The 20,104-nt window shown below is 45.7% G+C and overlaps 1 protein-coding gene across 4 annotated transcripts in view; it reads right to left on the bottom strand.

Moving 5' to 3' along the window:
* Positions 1–669: 669 nt before the first annotated feature.
* The window catches only part of FDFT1 (farnesyl-diphosphate farnesyltransferase 1), a 35,937-nt gene continuing 16,502 nt past the window's right edge, over positions 670–20,104 (bottom strand). For all 4 annotated transcript variants that reach the window (XM_061200763.1, XM_061200765.1, XM_061200764.1 and 1 more), the window contains 5 exons: positions 18,986–19,114; positions 15,046–15,237; positions 9,346–9,522; positions 8,073–8,225; positions 670–1,069 (listed from right to left, as the gene is read on the bottom strand). In XM_061200763.1, the coding sequence (XP_061056746.1) occupies positions 848–1,069; positions 8,073–8,225; positions 9,346–9,522; positions 15,046–15,237; positions 18,986–19,114 (873 nt within the window). In that variant the 3' untranslated portion in view covers positions 670–847. The remainder of the gene's footprint in view (positions 1,070–8,072; positions 8,226–9,345; positions 9,523–15,045; positions 15,238–18,985; positions 19,115–20,104) is intronic.

The following is a 20,104-nucleotide window of genomic DNA, read 5'->3' as shown; positions in this document are numbered from 1 at the left end:
AGGCTGGCGGAGGTGATGGCCTTGCTCCCTTCCCGGCAGGCACAGCGCGGGGTGGGGAGGCCAGGTCCCTGCTTCCCGGTGGCAGCAGTGGCCACCGTCCCTCAACCAGCAACTCCAGCCTGGAGTTCCGCACCTGCCACGCTCATCAGGCTTCAAGTGAACTGCCCTTGACAAATGCCGAGTAATTCAGTTCTTTATTATAAAAATCTCAGAAACGTCAGCCTTAACTGGAAACCAACCTGCTACAATGGGGCCAAAGGCAATCCTGAAACCTAAACTCCCTTTAAATGAGGAAATAATGCTAACCCCACCCAGAACTTACTTCCTAGCCTTCACGTGCAGAAGACAGTCTGCATCCTTAGGAAACATGGGAATATTCATAGAACTCTAAACATTTGCATCTACTACATTCAAGTCCACTGAAGAAAACAAAAGGATGAGAAAAACAGGAACAGAACAGAAAGAAAATGCACTTCACTTTCTACTAGGATAGGTATTCAAAGGTTGCTTCAAATTAAATACATTCAATTATAATTCTAGCCCGTATTCACACTAAGTATGATCTCTCTGCAGGCCCGGATGCAGCCCTGACTGTGACCCACAGCAGTGGACGCTCAGCCCTCAGTCACCCCACCCAGGTGGGCACAGGTGAACACAGGTGGCCGAGGCTGAAGTGTCCTTTCCCTTTAATCTTATCTTCACCACATGTCACAGTTTCTAAAGGTCCAGGCCCACAGAGTTCTTTGAGGGATTGAAGCAGGAGGGAAAAAGGGGGGAAGCCCACATCCATCCCTGAAGAGAAGGTCAGTCCATTTCCCAGGGTGTCCAGTCTCCCGCCCAAGCCCAGTCAGTGCTCTCCGGTCTGAACACAGCCCTCTGTGACCTGGGACAGGGCGCTCAGATACTGCCAGCTCAGGGCCACCAGGAGCATGACAAACGACAGGGAAATGGGTGAGTAGTGGCTCCGAGAGATGAGCTGACAGTTGGGAAGATTCTGTGTCCTGATCGTGGAGATGATCTGCCTTGTTTTAGCAGAACATGGGTCGGAGTTGGGGATTCTGTGATAAATCTGTGGAAGGAAGAGAAGAAAATAGTAAGTCCTGGGAACTTTATAAACATCTGTGTTCACTTCTTACTACAACCTGAAACAGCTAGGCATTTTATGCCCATTTTACCAATGAGAAAAACTGAGGCTCAGAGAACACAGAAGTAATAACCCAAAGTCACTCCACTAATAAGGCAGGATGTCAGCGGGGCCTGTGTGATCCCACGGGCCATCCCGGAGCAGCAGGGTGGCCCCCGAGAGCCCCACCCTCAGAACCTCGCAGAGCCAGTGACGTCCACGTTGCTTGCTGAGGCTACAGCAGAGCCACACGGAGGAGGGAAACACACTGCACAGACCGGGCATGGGCACTCGGGAGACCGAGATGGACTCGGAGGTGTGCGCGGCAGGCGAGAACAAAGCAGGGCCCCCGTGAGTCGCCCCGTCCCCGCACACCCTCCCCTCCCAAAGCTCCAGAATCCCTGCTGAACCCAGGCCTCCTCCCCATGCCTGCAAACGCTGCTCCTGCTTAGGTTAGGCCCTCCCATTGGAGCTTTACCAGCCTCCAAATCGAGCTCCTGCCTCTGTGCTTGAACCCTAAAATCTACTCATCTGCCCCACCACGCCGTCACCAAAGAGACCTACAAGCCCCTCTGCGTGGCAGCCTCGGGGGCTCCCTACCCTCGGCCAGGCGAGGCCTGAGCTCCCGAGCATGCCCCTGGCCCTGCCCAGGCCCCCCGCGCACGCCAGTAACAGCTGCCTGTGATCGTCTTCCATGTGCGACGCTGCCTCTCCCGTTCCCTCCCCGCTCACACCGTTCCCGCTGCCCCCAGGAACGCTCCTCCCACGTGCCGTCGCCGGGCGGAGTCCCACCTCCACCCAAGTCTCGGCCTAGGCAGCTGTCTTCTACGGCACCCAGCCCGCATGCCCAGGTCGGGCCGAGGGCCCCCTCAGGTATATACTCCCCCCGTCGCCCACGCCGGGCCACCATCTGCGCGTCTCCCTAAATAGACCAAAGGCCTGAAGGCACCGCGGCTTCCTTGCCTTTCCATCTCCAGCCCAGCCCTCTGCCCAGCACACAGCAGGCCCTCGATCAACGTTTCCTGCCTCAAACCAACCGACCCAGAGGTCACTAAGGAGGGAAGCGACAGGGACCTGAGCCCAGACGGAGGCAAAGTGGATGAAGAGGACGGAGCAGGCATTTATAAAATTATCTTCAATTTTCCATTACACAATGGGTATGTTTTTCCCACAAACGTTCTCTTATATTCTTGCCCCCCTCACCCTAAAAAGCACAGCTACAATTTAATATAGCGAGGAAATAAAAGAACACGCTGACAGGAATACGCCAATGACATCTAACATCTAACACGATGCTATGAAGCACAGCTACAGAGAGAAGACCACATGGGGATGAAACTATAATTTCTTCTCAAAAATTTTAGATGATGGAATTATGCTTATAAAAATAGGCAAAACAAAAATAAAGAAATCAGGGCTTCCCTGGTGGCGCAGTGGTTGAGAATCTGCCTGCCAATGCAGGGGACACGGGTTCGAGCCCTGGTCTGGGAAGATCCCACATGCCGCGGAGCGACTAGGCCCATGAGCCACAATTACTGAGCCTGCGCGTCTGGAGCCTGTGCTCCGCAACGAGAGGCCGCAATAGTGAGAGGCCCGCGCACCGCGATGAAGAGTGGCCCCCACTTGCCGCAACTAGAGAAAGCCCTCGCACAGAAACGAAGACCCAACACAGCCATAAATAAATAAATTAATTAATTAAAAAAAAAAAATCAAAATTCCCTTACATTATTCCCCCTCACTTTGTCCTTATAAGCCTATACATATAAACGTACAAACCGTCACATATTAATACATATATTAATGTAATAATGATATACCGGTGTAGTTCCTTTTATACCTCTTGCTACGCCCATATAAGCCTCTATACAAACACAAAACGTCATAAAGATGTATTATATATTATACGTACTATATATGATTATATATAATGTACAACTATATATGATTCTATATTATCCATATCAAATTATACACACAATTTTATTTAAAAATTAGGTTACAAACATATTGTTCTATAATTTGACTTCCTTCACTCACACAATTTTTTATGGACATTTTTTAATGCTAGAACCCACAAAATAATGTCATTCTTTTTTTAAACACAAGCTGCATAGTATGAATGTACTACAATTTAATCAATTCACTCCCAACGACGCATGAGGACAAGATGCTCCAATAAGCATTGCTGCACATTTTCTGGTTATTTTTTGTAGGTAAAGTTCCAGAAGTGCTCGGTCAGAGGGCAAAGCGCACAAAATTGTGACAAGTATGAAAGCATAACCAGAACAGCCAGGACGTGGAGATCCCGGAGGTGGGTTAGGGAGAACAGAGGACGGCATGCAACAGCCTCCAGATTACCTGGATTCCACGATTAGGTGAAAGGTAATGTCATCAGACAACAAAAAGAAGTTAATGACCAAGGCCTGAGCTGGAGCCATCAGGTCAAGCGTGAAGAGCACGTGGTGGGGGAAGAAGGAAGCCACGGCAGCAGATGAGGCAGCCGGAGAGCCCTTACGTGGTGAGAAAACACGAAAATCAAGAACGAACCCCAGGGGCTTCCCTGGTGGCGCAGTGGTTGAGAGTCTGCCTGCCAATGCAGGGGACACGGGTTCGAGCCCTGGTCTGGGAAGATCCCACATGCTGCGGAGCGACTAGGCCCGTGAGCCACAATTGCTGAGCCTGCGCGTCTGGAGCCTGTGCTCCGCAACAAGAGAGGCCGCGACAGTGAGAGGCCCGTGCACCGCGATGAAGAGCGGCCCCCACTTGCCGCAACTAGAGAAAGCCCTCGCACAGAAACGAAGACCCAACACAGCCATAAATAAATAAATAAATAAATAAAATTTAAAAAAAAAAAAAAAAGAACGAACCCCAGCAAACACCAGCACCAGGAGCCAGAAGACAAAGGAGCGGGCAGAGGGGTTAAGAGACTGAACTGGGGTCAAGTGTCACAGAAGCCAAAAAAGGAAAGGGCTTCAAGGAGAGAGACCCACAGTGTCACATGCTACAGTGGGATCTGTGAAGAGTAAAGAGAGTGCTCACGAGATTTGTACGCTAGGGGGGGTCATCAAATCATTTCGGTAAGAAAAGTTCTAATGACAAAGGTAGGAAACAAAAATTACAATGAAGTAGGCTGAGAAAAAAAAAAGGGAATCAATACCATTAAGAACACCTGCCCTGGGACTTCCCTGGTGGTGCAGTGGTTAAGACTCCACGCTCCCAATGCAGGGGGCCTGGGTTCAGTACCTGGTCCGGGAACTAGATCCCACGTGCATGCCACAACTAAGAGTTCGCATGCCACAACTAAGGGGCCCTTGAGCCCAATTAAGGAGCCCACCTGCCGCAACTAAGACCCAACGCAAGCAATTAAATAAATAAATAAATATTAAAAAAAAAAAGAAGAAGAACACCTGCCCTTTCAAGAAGCTTAGCTGTGAAGGAAAGGAGAGGGAGCGGGGAGGCAGAGAGAGCTGAAGCCCAGGAGGAGTTAGGATGTGCCCGCTGTCTGCACGGACTGACCTGAGCGCAGATATACACCGAGAGGCAGGGGCGGGGGAGAAAGGCGGAGGAGCTCAGGCAAGAGGGCAGGAGGGAAAGAGTGCTTAGACGGGGGTCAGGACACAGACAAAAGTGCAGCGAGTTCAGACATCCAATCCCAAGTTCACAGCATCCAATCCTGAGTTCACAGCATCCAAACCCAAATTCACAGCATCCAATTCCGTACTTGCTCACAGGGTTAAATGCACAGTTGGCTGAGAACGAGGTGGGGAGCTAGAGCCGTGCTCTTCAAACTGTGTTCACAGGCGCCACCTGGGCATCCTGCTATGGGCACATTCTGACTCAAGGACTGAAACGCTCACACGCCGGCAGGGGACGCAGAAGCCGGGCGGAGGACCACACTCTGAGTCACAAGGACCCACAGGGACTGAGAGTACAGCGCCGCTCTAGACCGACCACAGCCAAACGGGAAGCTCCACCCGCTTGAAAAAGTTGGCCCTTGCCAAGGAATCATCTTTGGCAGAGAAGGAAATCAAAAGTTTCTGGCTGTTTGCCTGAGCATTTGTTTCTGTCCCGGAATAGCTGGTTGAGCTTCTCACCAGCTGCCAGGTAGCCAGACTGGTTTCCAGCTGAGGCTGCGCCAGAGGATGAGGGCCTGAGGAGCAGCTCCCCTGCTCAGAGGATCCGGGCTTCGCTCCACCTCGTCCTTTACACCTTAGAGTTGCAAGAGGAGAACTCTGAAGTCCCCTGCAGGTGCGTTACTGCTACAACCAGGGACCTGAGGGGTAAATGTCTTCCCGTCTTACTGCGAAGGACAGACGTGCTCAGTGAGGAGACACAGGAGTAGAGTTAACCTCTGGCCACCAGCAAAATGCCTGACAACCTAGGGACTTCATACAAAAAGTCTTCATTTGTAATTGTATTGACAAAATGTCCTTGGGCTCCCCTGGTGGCGCAGTGGTTAAGAATCCACCTGCCAATGCAAGGGACACGGGTTCGAGCCCTGGTCCAGGAAGATCCCACATGCCACGAAGCAACTAAGCCCGTGCGCCACAACTACTGAGCCTGCGCTCTAGAGCCCGAGAACCACAACTACTGAGCCCGCGTGCCACAACTACTGAAGCCTGTGCTCCGCAACAAGAGAAGCCACCACAATGAGAAGCCCGCGCACTGCAACGAAGAGTAGCCCCCACTCACCGCAACTAGAGAAAGCCCACGTGCAGCAACGAAGACCCAATGCAGCCAAAAAAAAAAAAAAATGTCCTTAAGGCTGATATTAAAACCATTATCACTTTCTATTACTTGAGACTTAGAAATTTTCAGTTTTTTGAGTCAAATCAACTTATTAGTATTTCCTCCAAAATACCCTGAGTTTCACTAGAGTAGCTTTATAGACTTAAAAAAAATAAATTCATTTATTTATTCGGCTGCGCCGGGTCTTAGTTGCGGCGTGTGGGATCTTCGTTGCCACGTGTGGGATCTTCGTTGCGGCATGCAGGATCTTTTGGTTGCGGCATGCGTGTGGGATCTAGTTCCCTGACCAGGGATCGAACCCGGGGCCCCTGGATTGGGACCGTGGAGTCTTAACCACTGGACCACCAGGGAAGTCCCTAGAGTAATTTTAAACAAAAATAATTCATGCCCTAGATCAGAGGTCAGCAAACTTTTCCTTAAAGGTCCAAGAAAGTATTTTCAGCTTAGTGGGCCCCCCTGTTACAGCCACTCAGCTCTGCTGCTGTAGAGCCCTGAGAAGCCACGGACAATACGGAAACAAATGGGCATGGCTATGTCCTAATAAAAAGGCATTTACAGAATCAGGGGGTCAGCCAGCCCTGCCCTAAATCAAACTGTGAATCACAACTGTAGTCTGCCCAGCCCTGCCCTAAATCAAACTGTGAATCACAACTAGGATTTAATTCCAGTAGTTAAGGAAAATACCTAATAAAGTCTGAAGTTTAATATAGTAATGGAACTGCCTACCACAGTTTTTAAAACATCGTTTTCTAAAATCAGTGATCAGAATAAAACTGCAAAACTAAAATATGCTCTGAACTACAAACCATACAGAATGTTTCTAATTTACATAAAATGGAGAAACAGTGCCTAAAAAAGGCACTATTCAGTTTAGAAAGGGTAATTCAAGCCCTTAGAATCGTGGTGAACAGTGTAGGCTCTGAAGTCAGCCAGACCTGGGTCCAAACTCTGGCCCCAGCCATGGGGTTAGGGCCTCAAACTTCCTTGACATCCACCTATTTGGCTGCTATGCCAAGCACAGAGTACGCCTCAAATAAGTGCTGGCTAAACAGTGAACCCCAATTTCCCGAGTCTCGTCAGTAGCAGTGTTTTGGTCAATGGCTGAACATAGTCATCTAGTCAGTAAAAGAAGTTTAGGATTTTTTAAAAATCTGATTTTTCTCTTACACCTTCTATAGGTGCCTCGGGCGGAAATGCTGAGGTGCAAAACTTGGCAGGTGCAAGACAGGGAGGAAATACAAGGAGAAGGTGCAATATGCGATGGAAATCAGAGGGAAGAGTTTGTTCTGTAGAATTCTGTTTAGGTGAAACTGCTGTTACAAATCTCGTCCCTGTCAAAGCATAACCCGGGGTCTGGAGGCATCAGAAAACCAGGGGCAGCAGTGACCCGTGGGAGGGGGATCCTGTGTTTTCATCTACTTCTGCAGGATTTCAATCTTCAGTAAGAACCAACTTAAGGATCTCGGGTGTCTACGCACCAGATGGCAGGAGCCACTCACACCCCAGCGTGACAACCAAAAATGTCTCCACACATTGCCAAGTGTCCCCCAGGGGAGGGGGAAGCCAAGTCACCTCCACTTGAGAAGCCCTGCTCCAGGGCCTGGCGAGTAGGGTTCTAGCCTCTAAGAAAAAGTTCTTTTGAACCGAGTCATGTATTACACCCTCCAGAGTTGGAGATCTGACTAGAACAAGTACGTTCTGTTTTACAGGATGGTCTGGGCATCTGAAATGAGATCTGCATTAGAAAATTTAGAAATAGTTGCAGCTTGATGGTTTTCCTTTGCTAAATTCCCCACGATGGTTTCTCAATTGAGGTGCCTGCCATAGTGGAAAGTACTGGACCGGGTGTCGGGAGTGCGGCCTGGGGTCCCGGATCCACTCAGTCAGACGCTGCGTCAGCAGCCAGAGCCTCGGCTTCACACGCCTCAGCCATGAGACAAGAAGCCTGGCTGGCCTCTAACTTCATCTTCCAGCTCAGAAAATGCGATTCTCCTGGGAGCGCCATCCTAAGGCCTGGCTTCCTCTGTCCCCTCTGACCAGGGTACCGGGCAGCGCCCAACAGTCGGCTCTCGGTGCCTATTCTTCCAAATAAAGGACACCAACCCGTCCAACACCAAGGCCGTAACACTGTGAGTTGTTAGATCATCTAATATCCAAATACGAAACGTTTAAAGAGTGATATTATTAAATGAAAGCCCACCTCTTCCATGTACTGGTGTATTATAGCTTTTACAGCTGGCATGTTGGTGGCATCCATCATCAGGGTGACTGCTTGCCCTTTTCGTATCTTCACCACCCCTTTGAATACCTGCTGATTATTATAACAGGCAGCCAAAGTGGCAATGGCCATGACCTACAGATAATGAGAGAGAGAGAAAACACTAATTCATCTCATTTCATGAAACGAAGTGAGAAATTGCACTGTAAGCGATCATCATGAGAAGGGAAGAGAACCTTCGGGAGAAAGTGCCAAAGGGCTAAGATGCAACTAACCAAGAGAAAATACCCATAAACAAAGCATGTCAAGACTTCTCCCTTTCCCACGTTTCCCTTTCTCAGCAAAACACAGAATCAAGTGCCCTTTGCAGTCTTGAATAATTCTATAGTTTAGTCACGATATTTCCTTTTTATTTGGAAAAAACAAACATAAGCCAATGTAACATTTTCCATGCTGGGGCAATGGGTTATTAGATCTGAAAAATAGATATTCCAAAAAAATATCTGGAAAGTTTTTTCTATTTTGTTTTTTCTCCCTATTTTTCCTACAATGAACATAATCATTACACATTAAAAAAAAAAAGTAGTATGGGGGTGGCAGGGGACAAAAGAAAGGGGGCCGTGTAGTTTCCGATGCTCAAAGGTAAATTATTTCTAGGACAGATGGAAACATAAGTCTGGCATAAAGAGTTTAGTTCCATCAACTGGTCAGATTGGTCATTAGAACAAGACGAAACCAAGTTTCCAAATCAGTTAAATCTTATAACTTTCTTCATTTTATTTGAGTTAAAAACGGAAATAACTGGTAAAGGCATTTAAAAAGTGTAAGCTCCTAGGTCCACAGGATCAGGTTCTGTTATCCCAAGATCTGGGAAAAGGACAGCCAAAATTAGGTGCTTAAATAAGACTTTTTAGTAACAGCTTCACCTGTGTTTCACCCAGCACTCCTCATAAATCTGACTCGAAGCCCTAGATTTAACTGTGAGGATAAGCATCAAACTAACTCGTTTAGGAAAAAAAGGGTTCTAGAAGGTTCTGGAAAGAAGCAGGCTTAACCTCAAGGTTGACCTGAGTGTGATGGCCATGGGGCAGAGGGGAGGTGTTGTGAACGTGCCTGCCCCTGGCAGAAGAAAATACACTAGAGTCATTTTTTTAAGGAACCACATTCCTGAATACACAGACCAAAACAGCACACACATTCTAGGCATGCCATCCCCAGCACACCACCCCGACCCCTCGGCCTCCCCGATCCACACCTGTGGAATAGCACAGAAGTTGAATATGCTCTGGTTTCTAAGTCGTGAAAGGTAAGTGATGACGTCAGGGATGTGGTGCAGCGTGCTGGCTATGAGCTCATTCAGGCACTGCACGGCCAAGTCCATGTTCTCTGGCTTGGCAAAGTCACCCAGCTTGTTCACATACTTGCTCCAAGCCTAGGCAGATAAGAAGATCGAAAGACAAGTCAGCACATGCCCAGGGGAACAGTGTACAAGTCACATGAAAGGATCTTTGTGTGTAAGAACTATGATATACAAAGCCTTTCTTAGCTGCTGCCTCATCTTTCACCAAGACCAAGTCCGTTTTAACCTCTATGCACTGTCTATTATGACTACAATCAAGATCTAATCATAATCAAGAGTAAGTTAAGTATTTGGGCAAGTGTCCCTTTGGGACAATTAGTGCAGCATGTACTGAGCAATACTTTGATGACCTCAGGCCAAAGAGCCCTCCTGTTATTTGCAAGGCATTGGTCTATTCCTGAAAAAATAACCAGCTATAACAAAATCAGCTACAACAGCACTGCAAGCTAAACATTAAACATTCTCAAGACGGCCAAGGCCTCAAAATAATTAATGATTAACATTACATTCCCAGTTCTGATAAGAACACTGCTGAACAAGCGTATCTGGGGAAATGAGCTGAGTCTCTACTGTAAGAACATTACCTCCTTGACCTTAGTGACCTGAAAATGAAATAACAGCCTCAACCCCAACAATAGAATTGGTTTGATGATCTTTAATAGTATTTAGAGGATTCTCTGAAGCTAGCAAATAATTTACTTTTATCCTTGGGTATTCTTAAGCTTCCTAAATAATAACGCTTAGTGTAACTTTATACACTCCCCAAAATATATGACTAGGCCTAAAAGGACTAAGAGATTCTATGGAAAGTCACATTTGTTATCCATTCTTAATTTGCACCTAAACCCACTCAGATTGCTGGTACTAGATCGTCCTGCAGAACCTGGAGAAAAACGTTAACGAGCGCCTACGTATCCATCCACCAGCTTCAACAGTTACTGACACTTGGCCAATCTTGTTCCAGCTATGCGGCCCCAGCCCCAAAATTATTTTAAATTAAAGCCCTAATATATCATTTTATCCACAAATACTTCATTATTAATATCTAAAAGACTAGGAACCTTTCTTGTACATATATCTTATCACAACTAAAAGTTAATGATAAATATTTAATACAAATTATCCAATTAGCAGTCATATTATCCCACTGTCTAATTTTTTTTCCACTTGGTTTCTTCCAGTAAGTACCTAAACAAGATTCAAATGTTGCATCTGGTTGATGTCACACAGGTCTCGCTGCTCAGTTTTTATTTCACCCCTCAATGTGGGCCCAATCCTGGAAGAGAATCCTGACTGGTCTGTGTCCACGTCCAGTTCAAGGGGGCCAATGCACTCCAGCTCCTCCAGGCTTTCCCATGGCTCCCGTGGACTCGCCCACAGCCAGAGAAGGAACACCCATTCCTGTTTCACCTGCTCTTCTCAAATGGGTCCATCCCACCATCCACTCCTGCTCTCAGGTCTGAGACACCCTGTAGCCACCTTGGCTTTGTCCTGCACAGGTTTTGCAGGTTTTGTTTTCGGAGCTGGTGTTTTGTCTGCACCCATTAGTGTTTTGGAGTTCCTGGGGATGCTTTGTCACTTGTGCTTCTGGACATGCTATCCATTGTTTTGGGTACAACTGTTTCAGTTTTTTGGTTGAGTTTTTTCATCTTTTTTTTTTTTTTGTGAGAATCTGGGAAAATCCAAACACTATGATGCTGCCACCATCACAGTTTTGCAAAATCCAAAATTCCAGCTAATAAATGCAGAAAGGATGACAGAATTAAGATAGCACTATTTAGCATCTCCGCTGATAATGGATCTAGGCAGTGACCACCAAGGAGAAGAAAAAGAACCCATAACATATATGGAAAAGAAAAGTAAGTTATCATTAGATTTTCAACAGCCAGTCTTAAAGCAGGAGAACATGGAGTAACACATTTAAGAAACTCGAAAATCTGAGCTAAAAACTTTATATCCAGAAAAAGTGACCTTGAAGCATAAAGGACAAACTATTACCAATATGTATAAACATAAGGAAGTATTGTTCTTTTTTTTTCTTCAAAATTCATAAATATTAATGGACTTCCCTGGTGGTGCAGTGGTTAAGAATCCACGTGCCAATGCAGGGGACATGGGTTCAAGCCCTGGTCTGAGAAGATTCCCACATGCCACAGAGCAACTAAGCCCGTGCGCCACAACTACTGAGCCTGCGCTCTAGAGCCCGCGAGCCACAACTTTCTCTAGTTGCAGTGAGTGAGGCTACTCTTCGTTGCGGTGTGTGGGCTTCTCATTGCGGTGGCTTCTCTTGTTGTGGAGCACAGGCTCTAGGCATGGAGGCTTCAGTAGTTGTGGCACGTGGGCTCAGTAGTTGTGGCTCTCGGGCTCTAGAGCGCAGGCTCAGTAGTTGTGGTGCACGGGCTTAGTTGCTCCGCGGCATGTGGGATCTTCCCGGACCAGGGCTCAAACCCGTGTCCCCTGCATTGGCAGGCAGATTCTTAACCACTGCGCCACCAGGGAAGTCCAGTCTTAATGGCTATCTGATCTGACAATTTAGATATAAATACAATATAAAACTAGGGAATTAGCTAGCATATGCGAAACATATTTTCAACTGTGTTCAGTAGTCATACTTGGTAGTAGTAGCACTAGAGTCACTATTCAGAGACTGCGGTAACGTGTAATTACATCTGTAATGTGGGAAAAAAGCAAATGAGTCATTATGGGATATACTAATTCTATCATCTATTTTCCTTGAGAAATACGACTGTGGAGGAGGAAGAGGTAGAGATGTAATGTAGAAAAGACTATGTAACGGTCCTGAGTTTGAACTGGAAATATCAATATAAACTACAAGGTAAATATTTTAGATTTAAAACTAAATATATACAACGACTACTCCGAGAGCAATGACCACCCCGAGTGCCCAAGTGTGGTCTGGAGGCACCACTTCCCATTAACACAAAGCTTAGGCTTCTTGAAGAGCTAGGTGAGTCCAAATCCCAGTCAAAAAATGTACAAAATGAGCTTGGAACATCTTGACATACCAAATGGCAAGGCAGCCATCAAAGACTATTAGGGTCCCATCAAGGGGACTCAGGAGCCACTTGAACCTCTTTCTACAATACAACTCTTAGTAGATGGAGCTAGAATTTTCTAAGAGAAACGATATCATGAGTTCATACTGATATTTCCAATCCAGTTTAGGATCTCTGTCGTTTTTGCTTAACTTCAGTGTTTTCTATCTTTTCAACTTTTATTTTAGACTGAAAATCTTGCTTCCTAATGATATGAACAAAATTATCTATTTTCTTTATGCTGTAAAGTTTCTATAATAGTTTCAATATTAATATTATTATTCACAACATAATTACTGAAAACTTTATTCCTTTCTGGTTTATCCTTCCATTTGAACTACACATACTGTTAGGCACCTGGCTTTTTTCACTTAGTAATATAACCTGGAGCTCACTCCACAGCAGGATCGCTCTTTTGGTGCTCCACTGCGTGGACAGACCATAGTTCATTCACTCCGTCCTGTACGGACGGACATCTGAGTCGTTTATAAACTGTAACTATTACAAACAATGGCTGTGGTCAGTAACCTCCCACAGCTGTCACTGGCCAAGCTTAGGCTCACCCCCCACATGGGAGCACCCATTTCCCCAGCATGGCTTACGGCTTATCAAACTTCCAACATTTTGCCAATCTGATGCAGGAAATGGTATCTCAGGATCGTTTTTTGTTGTTGTTAAGCTGCTTGAACTGACATTTACTAAGCACTCTGTGCTAGAAGTTTTTCTCATTTTATTCACACCACTGCCTGGTGGTATAAACTATTCTATCTTATAGCAGAGTGGGGAGTGAAGCACGTGCAGGGATGCAGAGTCTCGTGTGAAAGGCGGTGTGGTTTCCTGGACAGGCACCGGGCTGCGACCCAGGAGACAGAAGCTTCCCTTCTGGGAGTCCTGAGACAAGCCCCTTCCCTTCTCTGAGCCTTGGTGTCAAAGGAGGGGTTGTCAAGAGCTGTGTCTCGACCTCGCTGCACACCACAGTCACCTGGGAGGCTTGAAAACCTGTGATGTCTGAGGTCAAGGGAGGTGTAATGTGAATTTCACCTATCAGGAGTAAGGTTGATCACCTTCCCAGATGTTTAAGGATCATTTGCATCTTTCTTTCTGTGAACTACCTGTTCTTATCCCTTTACCCATTTTTTCTGTGCAGTTGGTCTTTTACTTAACTTTTGGCAGTTCTTTTAACATTAGGAATACTAACTCTTTATCTGCAGTATAAACTCCAAATATTTTTTTCCACCTTCTCACCTGCCTTTTTTCACCTTAAAAGCACTTGGTTCTAGGAAACCATTTTTTTTTTTAATAAATAAATAAATTTATTTATTTATTTTTGGCTGCATTGGGTCTTCATTGAGAAAGCATGGGCTTTCTCTAGTTGCAGCGAGCAGGGGCTACTCTTGGTTGCGGTGCATGGGCTTCTCATTGCGGTGGCTTCTCTTGTTGAGGAGCACGGGCTCTAGAGCGCAGGCTCAGTAGTTGTGGCTCGCGGGCTCTAGAGCGCAGGCTCAGTAGTTGTGGCACACGGGCTTAGTTGCTCCGCAGCATGTGGGATCTTCCCAGACCAGGGCTCGAACCCGTGTCCCCTGCACTGGCAGGCGGATTCCTAACCACTGCGTCACCGGGGAAGTCCCTAGGATATCATTTTATGGATTAAAACAAAAGGTAAATGCTGGAGTAAAATCAGGAGATAGTCATAAGATTTCCTAGCTTTCCTTCTGAATAAAATCAATGTCAGGGGCTTCCCTGGTGGCGCAGTGGTTGAGAATCTGCCTGCCAATGCAGGGGACACGGGTTCGAGCCCTGGTCTGGGAAGATCCCACATGCCACGGAGCAACTGGGCCCGTGAGCCACCAACTACTGAGCCTGTGCATCTGGAGCCTGTGCTCCGCAACGAGAGAGGCCGCGATAGTGAGAGGCCCTCGCACCGCGATGAAGAGTGGCCCCCGCTTGCCGCAACTAGAGAAAGCCCTCGCACAGAAACGAAGACCCAACACAGCCAAAAATAAATAAATAAATTAATTAATTAATTAAAAAAAAAAAATCAATGTCAAAGCCCTTCCTTTCCCTGTCCATTTTAAATTAAGTCAAAGATCCACTCTTGTCTCTGATAATGAACATCTGTAGTGGGTGCCCATCTGGTGCCCCTTCTTGCCACCGAGTCCTTCTTTCCTGGGGGAAATCCATCCACACGTGTGCGCAGACATACTCCAGGTCTAGGCTGAGTGCTCAACGCTCTGGCTACTAACTGATTAAGGGACGGGCATAGGAACCAAGCCTATGAGGGAGTCATGGGACGTTATACCCCCCAGTGGACAAAGCCTGTCCAAGAGGAAAGGGGACAGAGCCTTATTACATAGTCTGAATCCCTGGATGCAGCCCGTCCCCCTGAAGCAATCTAAATCCTAACCTAGTCTACACCGTCTCCTATGCTGTCTAAGGGAGCTTGATTTGTGTTTCTGTCACTTGCAACCAAAAGGGTTTAATGTTTTGTTGTCAGAGAGCATTCAAAATTATTTCTCCCCAAATCCCCCGAACCTATTACCTCTTGAGGCCAAAACTCTCTTCCTTCTTGCTGGTCTTCCAGATAATCACGGATGATGTTTGTTTTCTGCAGAAACAGGCCCATAGAGTTGGCAAGCTCTGTGTCTTCACCAATTAAGGGATCTTCTAACTCTGAGGCCGAGAACAGACGAGAAAGGCCAATTCCCACCAGCCCAGCAACATAGTGACAGTACTGTAAAAGATGATTTTTAAAGTACTTTAATAATGAAACTTTTACTAAAACAGAAATGCCAGAGATCATTAGCTACAAAAAACCAGGTTCCAAAAAGAATGTAAAAGATCTCATTTTGCTTAAAAAAAACCACATTATACACCATGTACATGTAAGGAGTAAAAAACATTCCAAGAAGGATATGCACAAAAGACTTAACAAAAGTGATCTCTGGCTCATGTGATGTTTCTATTTTTTTTATTTTATTTTTTTTTTACTGTATTTTCTATATCTGTACAATGCACATGCACTGCTTCTAGAATAAAAGGTTATTGAAAAAATAAACTAGTAAACTTTTTGATATCCCAAATTGGGAGTGAACACCATGAGGGAATAAGGAATATTCTAACAGAAACTAGAATACTAAGTAGAATTTAATCTTGAAGACATTTTAAGATCTTGCAGTGTCTCAAAATCCTCATTATGTAAAAGAACGTAGTGGTAGTACCTTGTTTTTTTACATAACAAGGATGTGTTTTATTTATTTATTTTTTAAATATACTTTCCTAAGTTATTCACTCTTTTTTTTAAAAATTTTTAATTAATTTATTTAGGCTGCACTGGGTCTTAGTTGCGACACTCGGGATCTTCAGTTGTGGCATGCAGGATCTTTGGTTGCGGCATGCAGACTTCTTAGTTGCGGCATGCATGTGGGATCTAGCTCCCTGACCAGAGTTCGAACCTGGGTCCCCTGCAGTGGGAGCGTGGAGTCTTATCCACTGGACCACCATGGAAGTCCCCAAGGATGTGTTTTAAGCATGCTGCATATTCGGTCCTCACAAACATCTTCTGGGGCACATTCAATAATTATCACCATTGTGCAGATGCAGAAACTGAGGCACAGAGACGTCACTTAACTTGCACAAGATCACTCATCTGGCAAGTCAGAGGCCAGGGATTCTCAGCCAAGCCGTATGGCTTCAGAGGCAGGGTTTAACAACTTTGCTAAAACTCTGCCTTTCTCTCAAATGAAATCTGAGTAAATGTAAATCTTAATCGTCAAAGAAGTTTTTTTCTATACAAGTGGTTTGTCAAAGCTGTCCTCCCCGGAGAAGAGTATTCCAAGACAACTCAATGGAATACTCTCTGTTTTTAAGTTGAAATACAGTTGATGTACAATATTGTATTACTTAAAGCAATACGTTTATAAAATGAATGTCCATTAGACAACTTAAGAAGTGAAGAGGAGTTAAAGAAGGTACCCTCTGCAGCAGAGTTAGGCAAAGACCAGAGTAGAGAGTGTCTCTGGTTGAAAGTAATACAGGGCTTCCCTGGTGGTGCAGTGGTTAAGAATCCGCCTTCCAATGCAGGGGACAAGGGTTCGAGCCCTGGTCTGGAAAGATCCCACATGCCGCGGAGCAACTAAGCCCATGCGCCACAACTACTGAGCCTGCGTGCTACGGCTACTGAAGCCCGCACACCTAGAGCCCGTGCTGTGCAACGAGAAGCCACTGCAATGGGAAGCCCGCGCACCACAACAAAGAGTAGCCCCCGCTCGCCGCAACTAGAGAAAGCCCGCGTGCAGCAACGAAGACCCAACGCAGCCAAAAATTAATTAATTATTTTAAAAAAGGAAAGTAATACAAAGTCACAGACTAATCAAGAGGTACGATGAAATGATAGAAAAAGCACTTGAAATATGTTCTAGGAGAGGAAGGATCTGGAAAGAGTAAAGATATGCTGAAATCAGAGAGAAAGCAGCTGTGGACAACAAATTTTTAAAAGACTTAACTAGAAATTAATAAAAGCATTACATATTACATTACAACACCCACACTGCTGTCCAAGGAAAAGTATATTTTATGTTAAGATAATAGTTCTTTGGGTAGAAATACTCCTAGGATGGAGGTATTCATTTTCCTCTAAAGTTGAAGGAAAATAAAAATCTTTACAAGTATTCAGTTTTATCTGATCAGAACTTCTATTCAACAGCCTATAATTAAGTTTCCTGAATAGATCTGCACAGCAGAAAAGGAAGTTACTGTGCTGATAACCAGCGCTGGTTCGTGGCCAGGAGTTTCAGCTTTAACTTTAAATTCATAAACTGATATTCTAGCAGCAGCCACACTCATGCCAACTTGTGGAGCATAAACCACCAGTTCCAAAGATGTTGTCATCAAGTTTTGAGTCGTGAAAAATGAAGGGGCCAGACCTTGGACCTACGCTCACTCAATGAATATGCAGTAGCTTCTCTTTTGGGATCCTAACCTAAACACTATTAGAGACACAAAATATGTACATAATTTAGACGTTTAAAATGTCTCTGCTTCCATTGAGGTGATGAGTAAGTCTCACAGAGGCCACTCCTATGGAAAATGGGCAAGACCCCCTCCCCTCCTATCTTGTATTTTGAGTCAAGTTTAGTCCCCGTAGTCAATTATGTCACTTTGTCCAGAGAAGCACGCTCTCCTCAACCCCTGGCCTTCACAGCTGCTGGTCAGGGATAACCTCTGGCCAAATGAAAGCCAGTGTAATTGTATCTGCCACATCATCTGCTCTCACAGCCCTTTCCAGCTGCTCTGTCCCTAGAGGAAGACAACCTGGGCCCCCCAGGGGCTCCTGCAGTGTACCTCCACGTATGTGCATCTATAAGCACCGTAAAAAGAGGTAGGCGGACGTCAAGAAACCTGGAACCTCTCGCATCGTCTTATTTCTATGAAAAGATGATGGGGAAGGAGGAGTGGGTATTAGAAAGGCACTCACTCCTCAGCGTAATGCAACTATGATCCAAGTTAGTGCCTTGGGATCCTCGTGAACAGTTTTGTTTCTGAGGAAACAGACACAGAATATAATTTAACAGTCTGATACCTACTCCTAAGTAAATGGGGCCAAGGTGGCACTGAATTTAAAAGTAAGCTCGTGGGGACTCCCTGGTGGTCCAGTGGCTAAGACTCTGCGCTCCCAATGCAGGGGGCTTGAGCTCGATCCCTGGTTGGGGAACTAGATCCCGCATGCCACAACTAAAGACCCAGCATGCCACAAGTAAGACCCAGCACAGCCTAAATAAAGAAATGTTAAAAACAAAAAGAAACCCAAATTTCATTAAAAAAAAAAAGTAAGCTTGTGTTATGAAGGAACTGGAAATGACTCAGAAACACACACGCGTGCTCAGTAAAGAAAAATAGAAGACACATTTTAAGATGTGAAAACTACTGATGTCTCTATATTACATGCAATAATTTGGTCATTAACCTCAAATTTCACAGCAAGTCAGAGACACTTTCATCAGCTTGATGTTTGCACCTCTGGGACGAGTTATATCTGCTTTGGCCTAACTCAGTGGTCCCCAACCTTTTTGGCACCAGGGACCGGTTTCATGGAAGACAGTTTTTCCACGGACAGAGGTGGGGGGGGGGCGGTGCGGGGGGATGGCTCAGGCGGTAATGCGAGCGATGGAGAGCAGAAGATGAAGCTTTGCTCGCTTGCCCACCGCTCACCTCCTGCTGTGCGGCCCGGTTCCTAACAGGCTGCGGACCGATACCGGTCCACGGCCCAGGGGTTGGGGACCCCTAGCCTAACTTGACGATAAGCTCCCCAGAGCAAGGATTATTCCAGGTATGACTACACCTAAGCCCCTATTAAGTGTTTATGTGGAGACACTACAGCTGGGCTGTGAAACCACCCCTTGTCCCTCGGCCCGGATGTCATGGTGAGCACCGCCAGTTCATCAGTGCCACTCACACCGAGAACGCTCCACAGGGACACTAACCTTGTCCCACTCCCGTTCAGACGCCACACGCTTATCCAAAAACTCGGCCATCCCAAATCCCATCTTCCGGCAAATGTCAACAATCACTGTTTGGTATTTCTCAGCCAGATTTCGAAACTCCAGGGAGATCTGAAATGGAGGTCATAAAAAACAGAAAATATGAAATACGTTATTAAAACTGGGAACCAACAGGGTACCTACAGATCATAAAGCAAAGCAACAACAGAACTCATGAGGGAAGACTCCCAAACGATCCAGCTATAAGTCTAACATCTAGGTTACGCTAGCTTTCTACATATTGAATAATAAGTTCGGCAAATTTCATAAATATTAAAATAGAAGGGTACAGAAATGCTGAAGTTTCTAGACTCAAAAGAAGATTCAGGGAGTTCCCTGGCGGTCCAGGGGTTAGGACTCCGAGCTCTCACTGCTGAGGGCCCGGGTTCGACGCCTGGTCAGGGAACTAAGATCCCACAAGCCTCGGGGCACGGCCCAAAAAAAAAAAACAACAAAAAAAGAAGATTCATAGTCTTATCATATGCTCATCTTCCCACCTAATGAGAAATGAGATACTTCAACATAAAACTGGACATAAGTGTAAGCATTTTAGGAAGAATGCCTCATTTTCAGACAAGCCTCATGATAATGAAGATTCATTTGTGCAAACATGTCTTGGGCACTGGGACGCACAGCCGCAAGATGACCAGAAACTCCGCCCCCAGAGCCTGTGTTCTAGCAAGGAGACCAGCCAACCACTGTCTATCCCCAGTTCCCAAATTCATGCCATGAAGCTACAGTGTCTCCCTACTATAAGGCTACACTTTCTAATTCCTTAAACAACTCAGTTTAGTTCAATCTGCGGCAGGCTATCCAACATTTTTTTTCATAGCCCAAGCTTTAATGTCGAAAAGTATTATTGATGTTTTTAAAAGTCACTGCTACTGTACAAGTATCTTGCTTAAGTTCAAAGAAGTGCCTGTAGGTTATCAAAATAAAATATACTGGGTTGGCCAAAAAGTTCGTTCGGGTTTTTCATCCCATCTTACGGAAAAACCAGAACGAACTTTTGGGCCAATCCAATAAAACACCATGAAACTTCTCAAATAATATGCCATCAAC

The sequence above is a fragment of the Eubalaena glacialis genome, chromosome 9 (assembly GCF_028564815.1).
Source record: "Eubalaena glacialis isolate mEubGla1 chromosome 9, mEubGla1.1.hap2.+ XY, whole genome shotgun sequence".
NCBI lineage: Eukaryota > Metazoa > Chordata > Mammalia > Artiodactyla > Balaenidae > Eubalaena > Eubalaena glacialis.
This window is presented reverse-complemented; position numbering and strand designations above follow the sequence as displayed.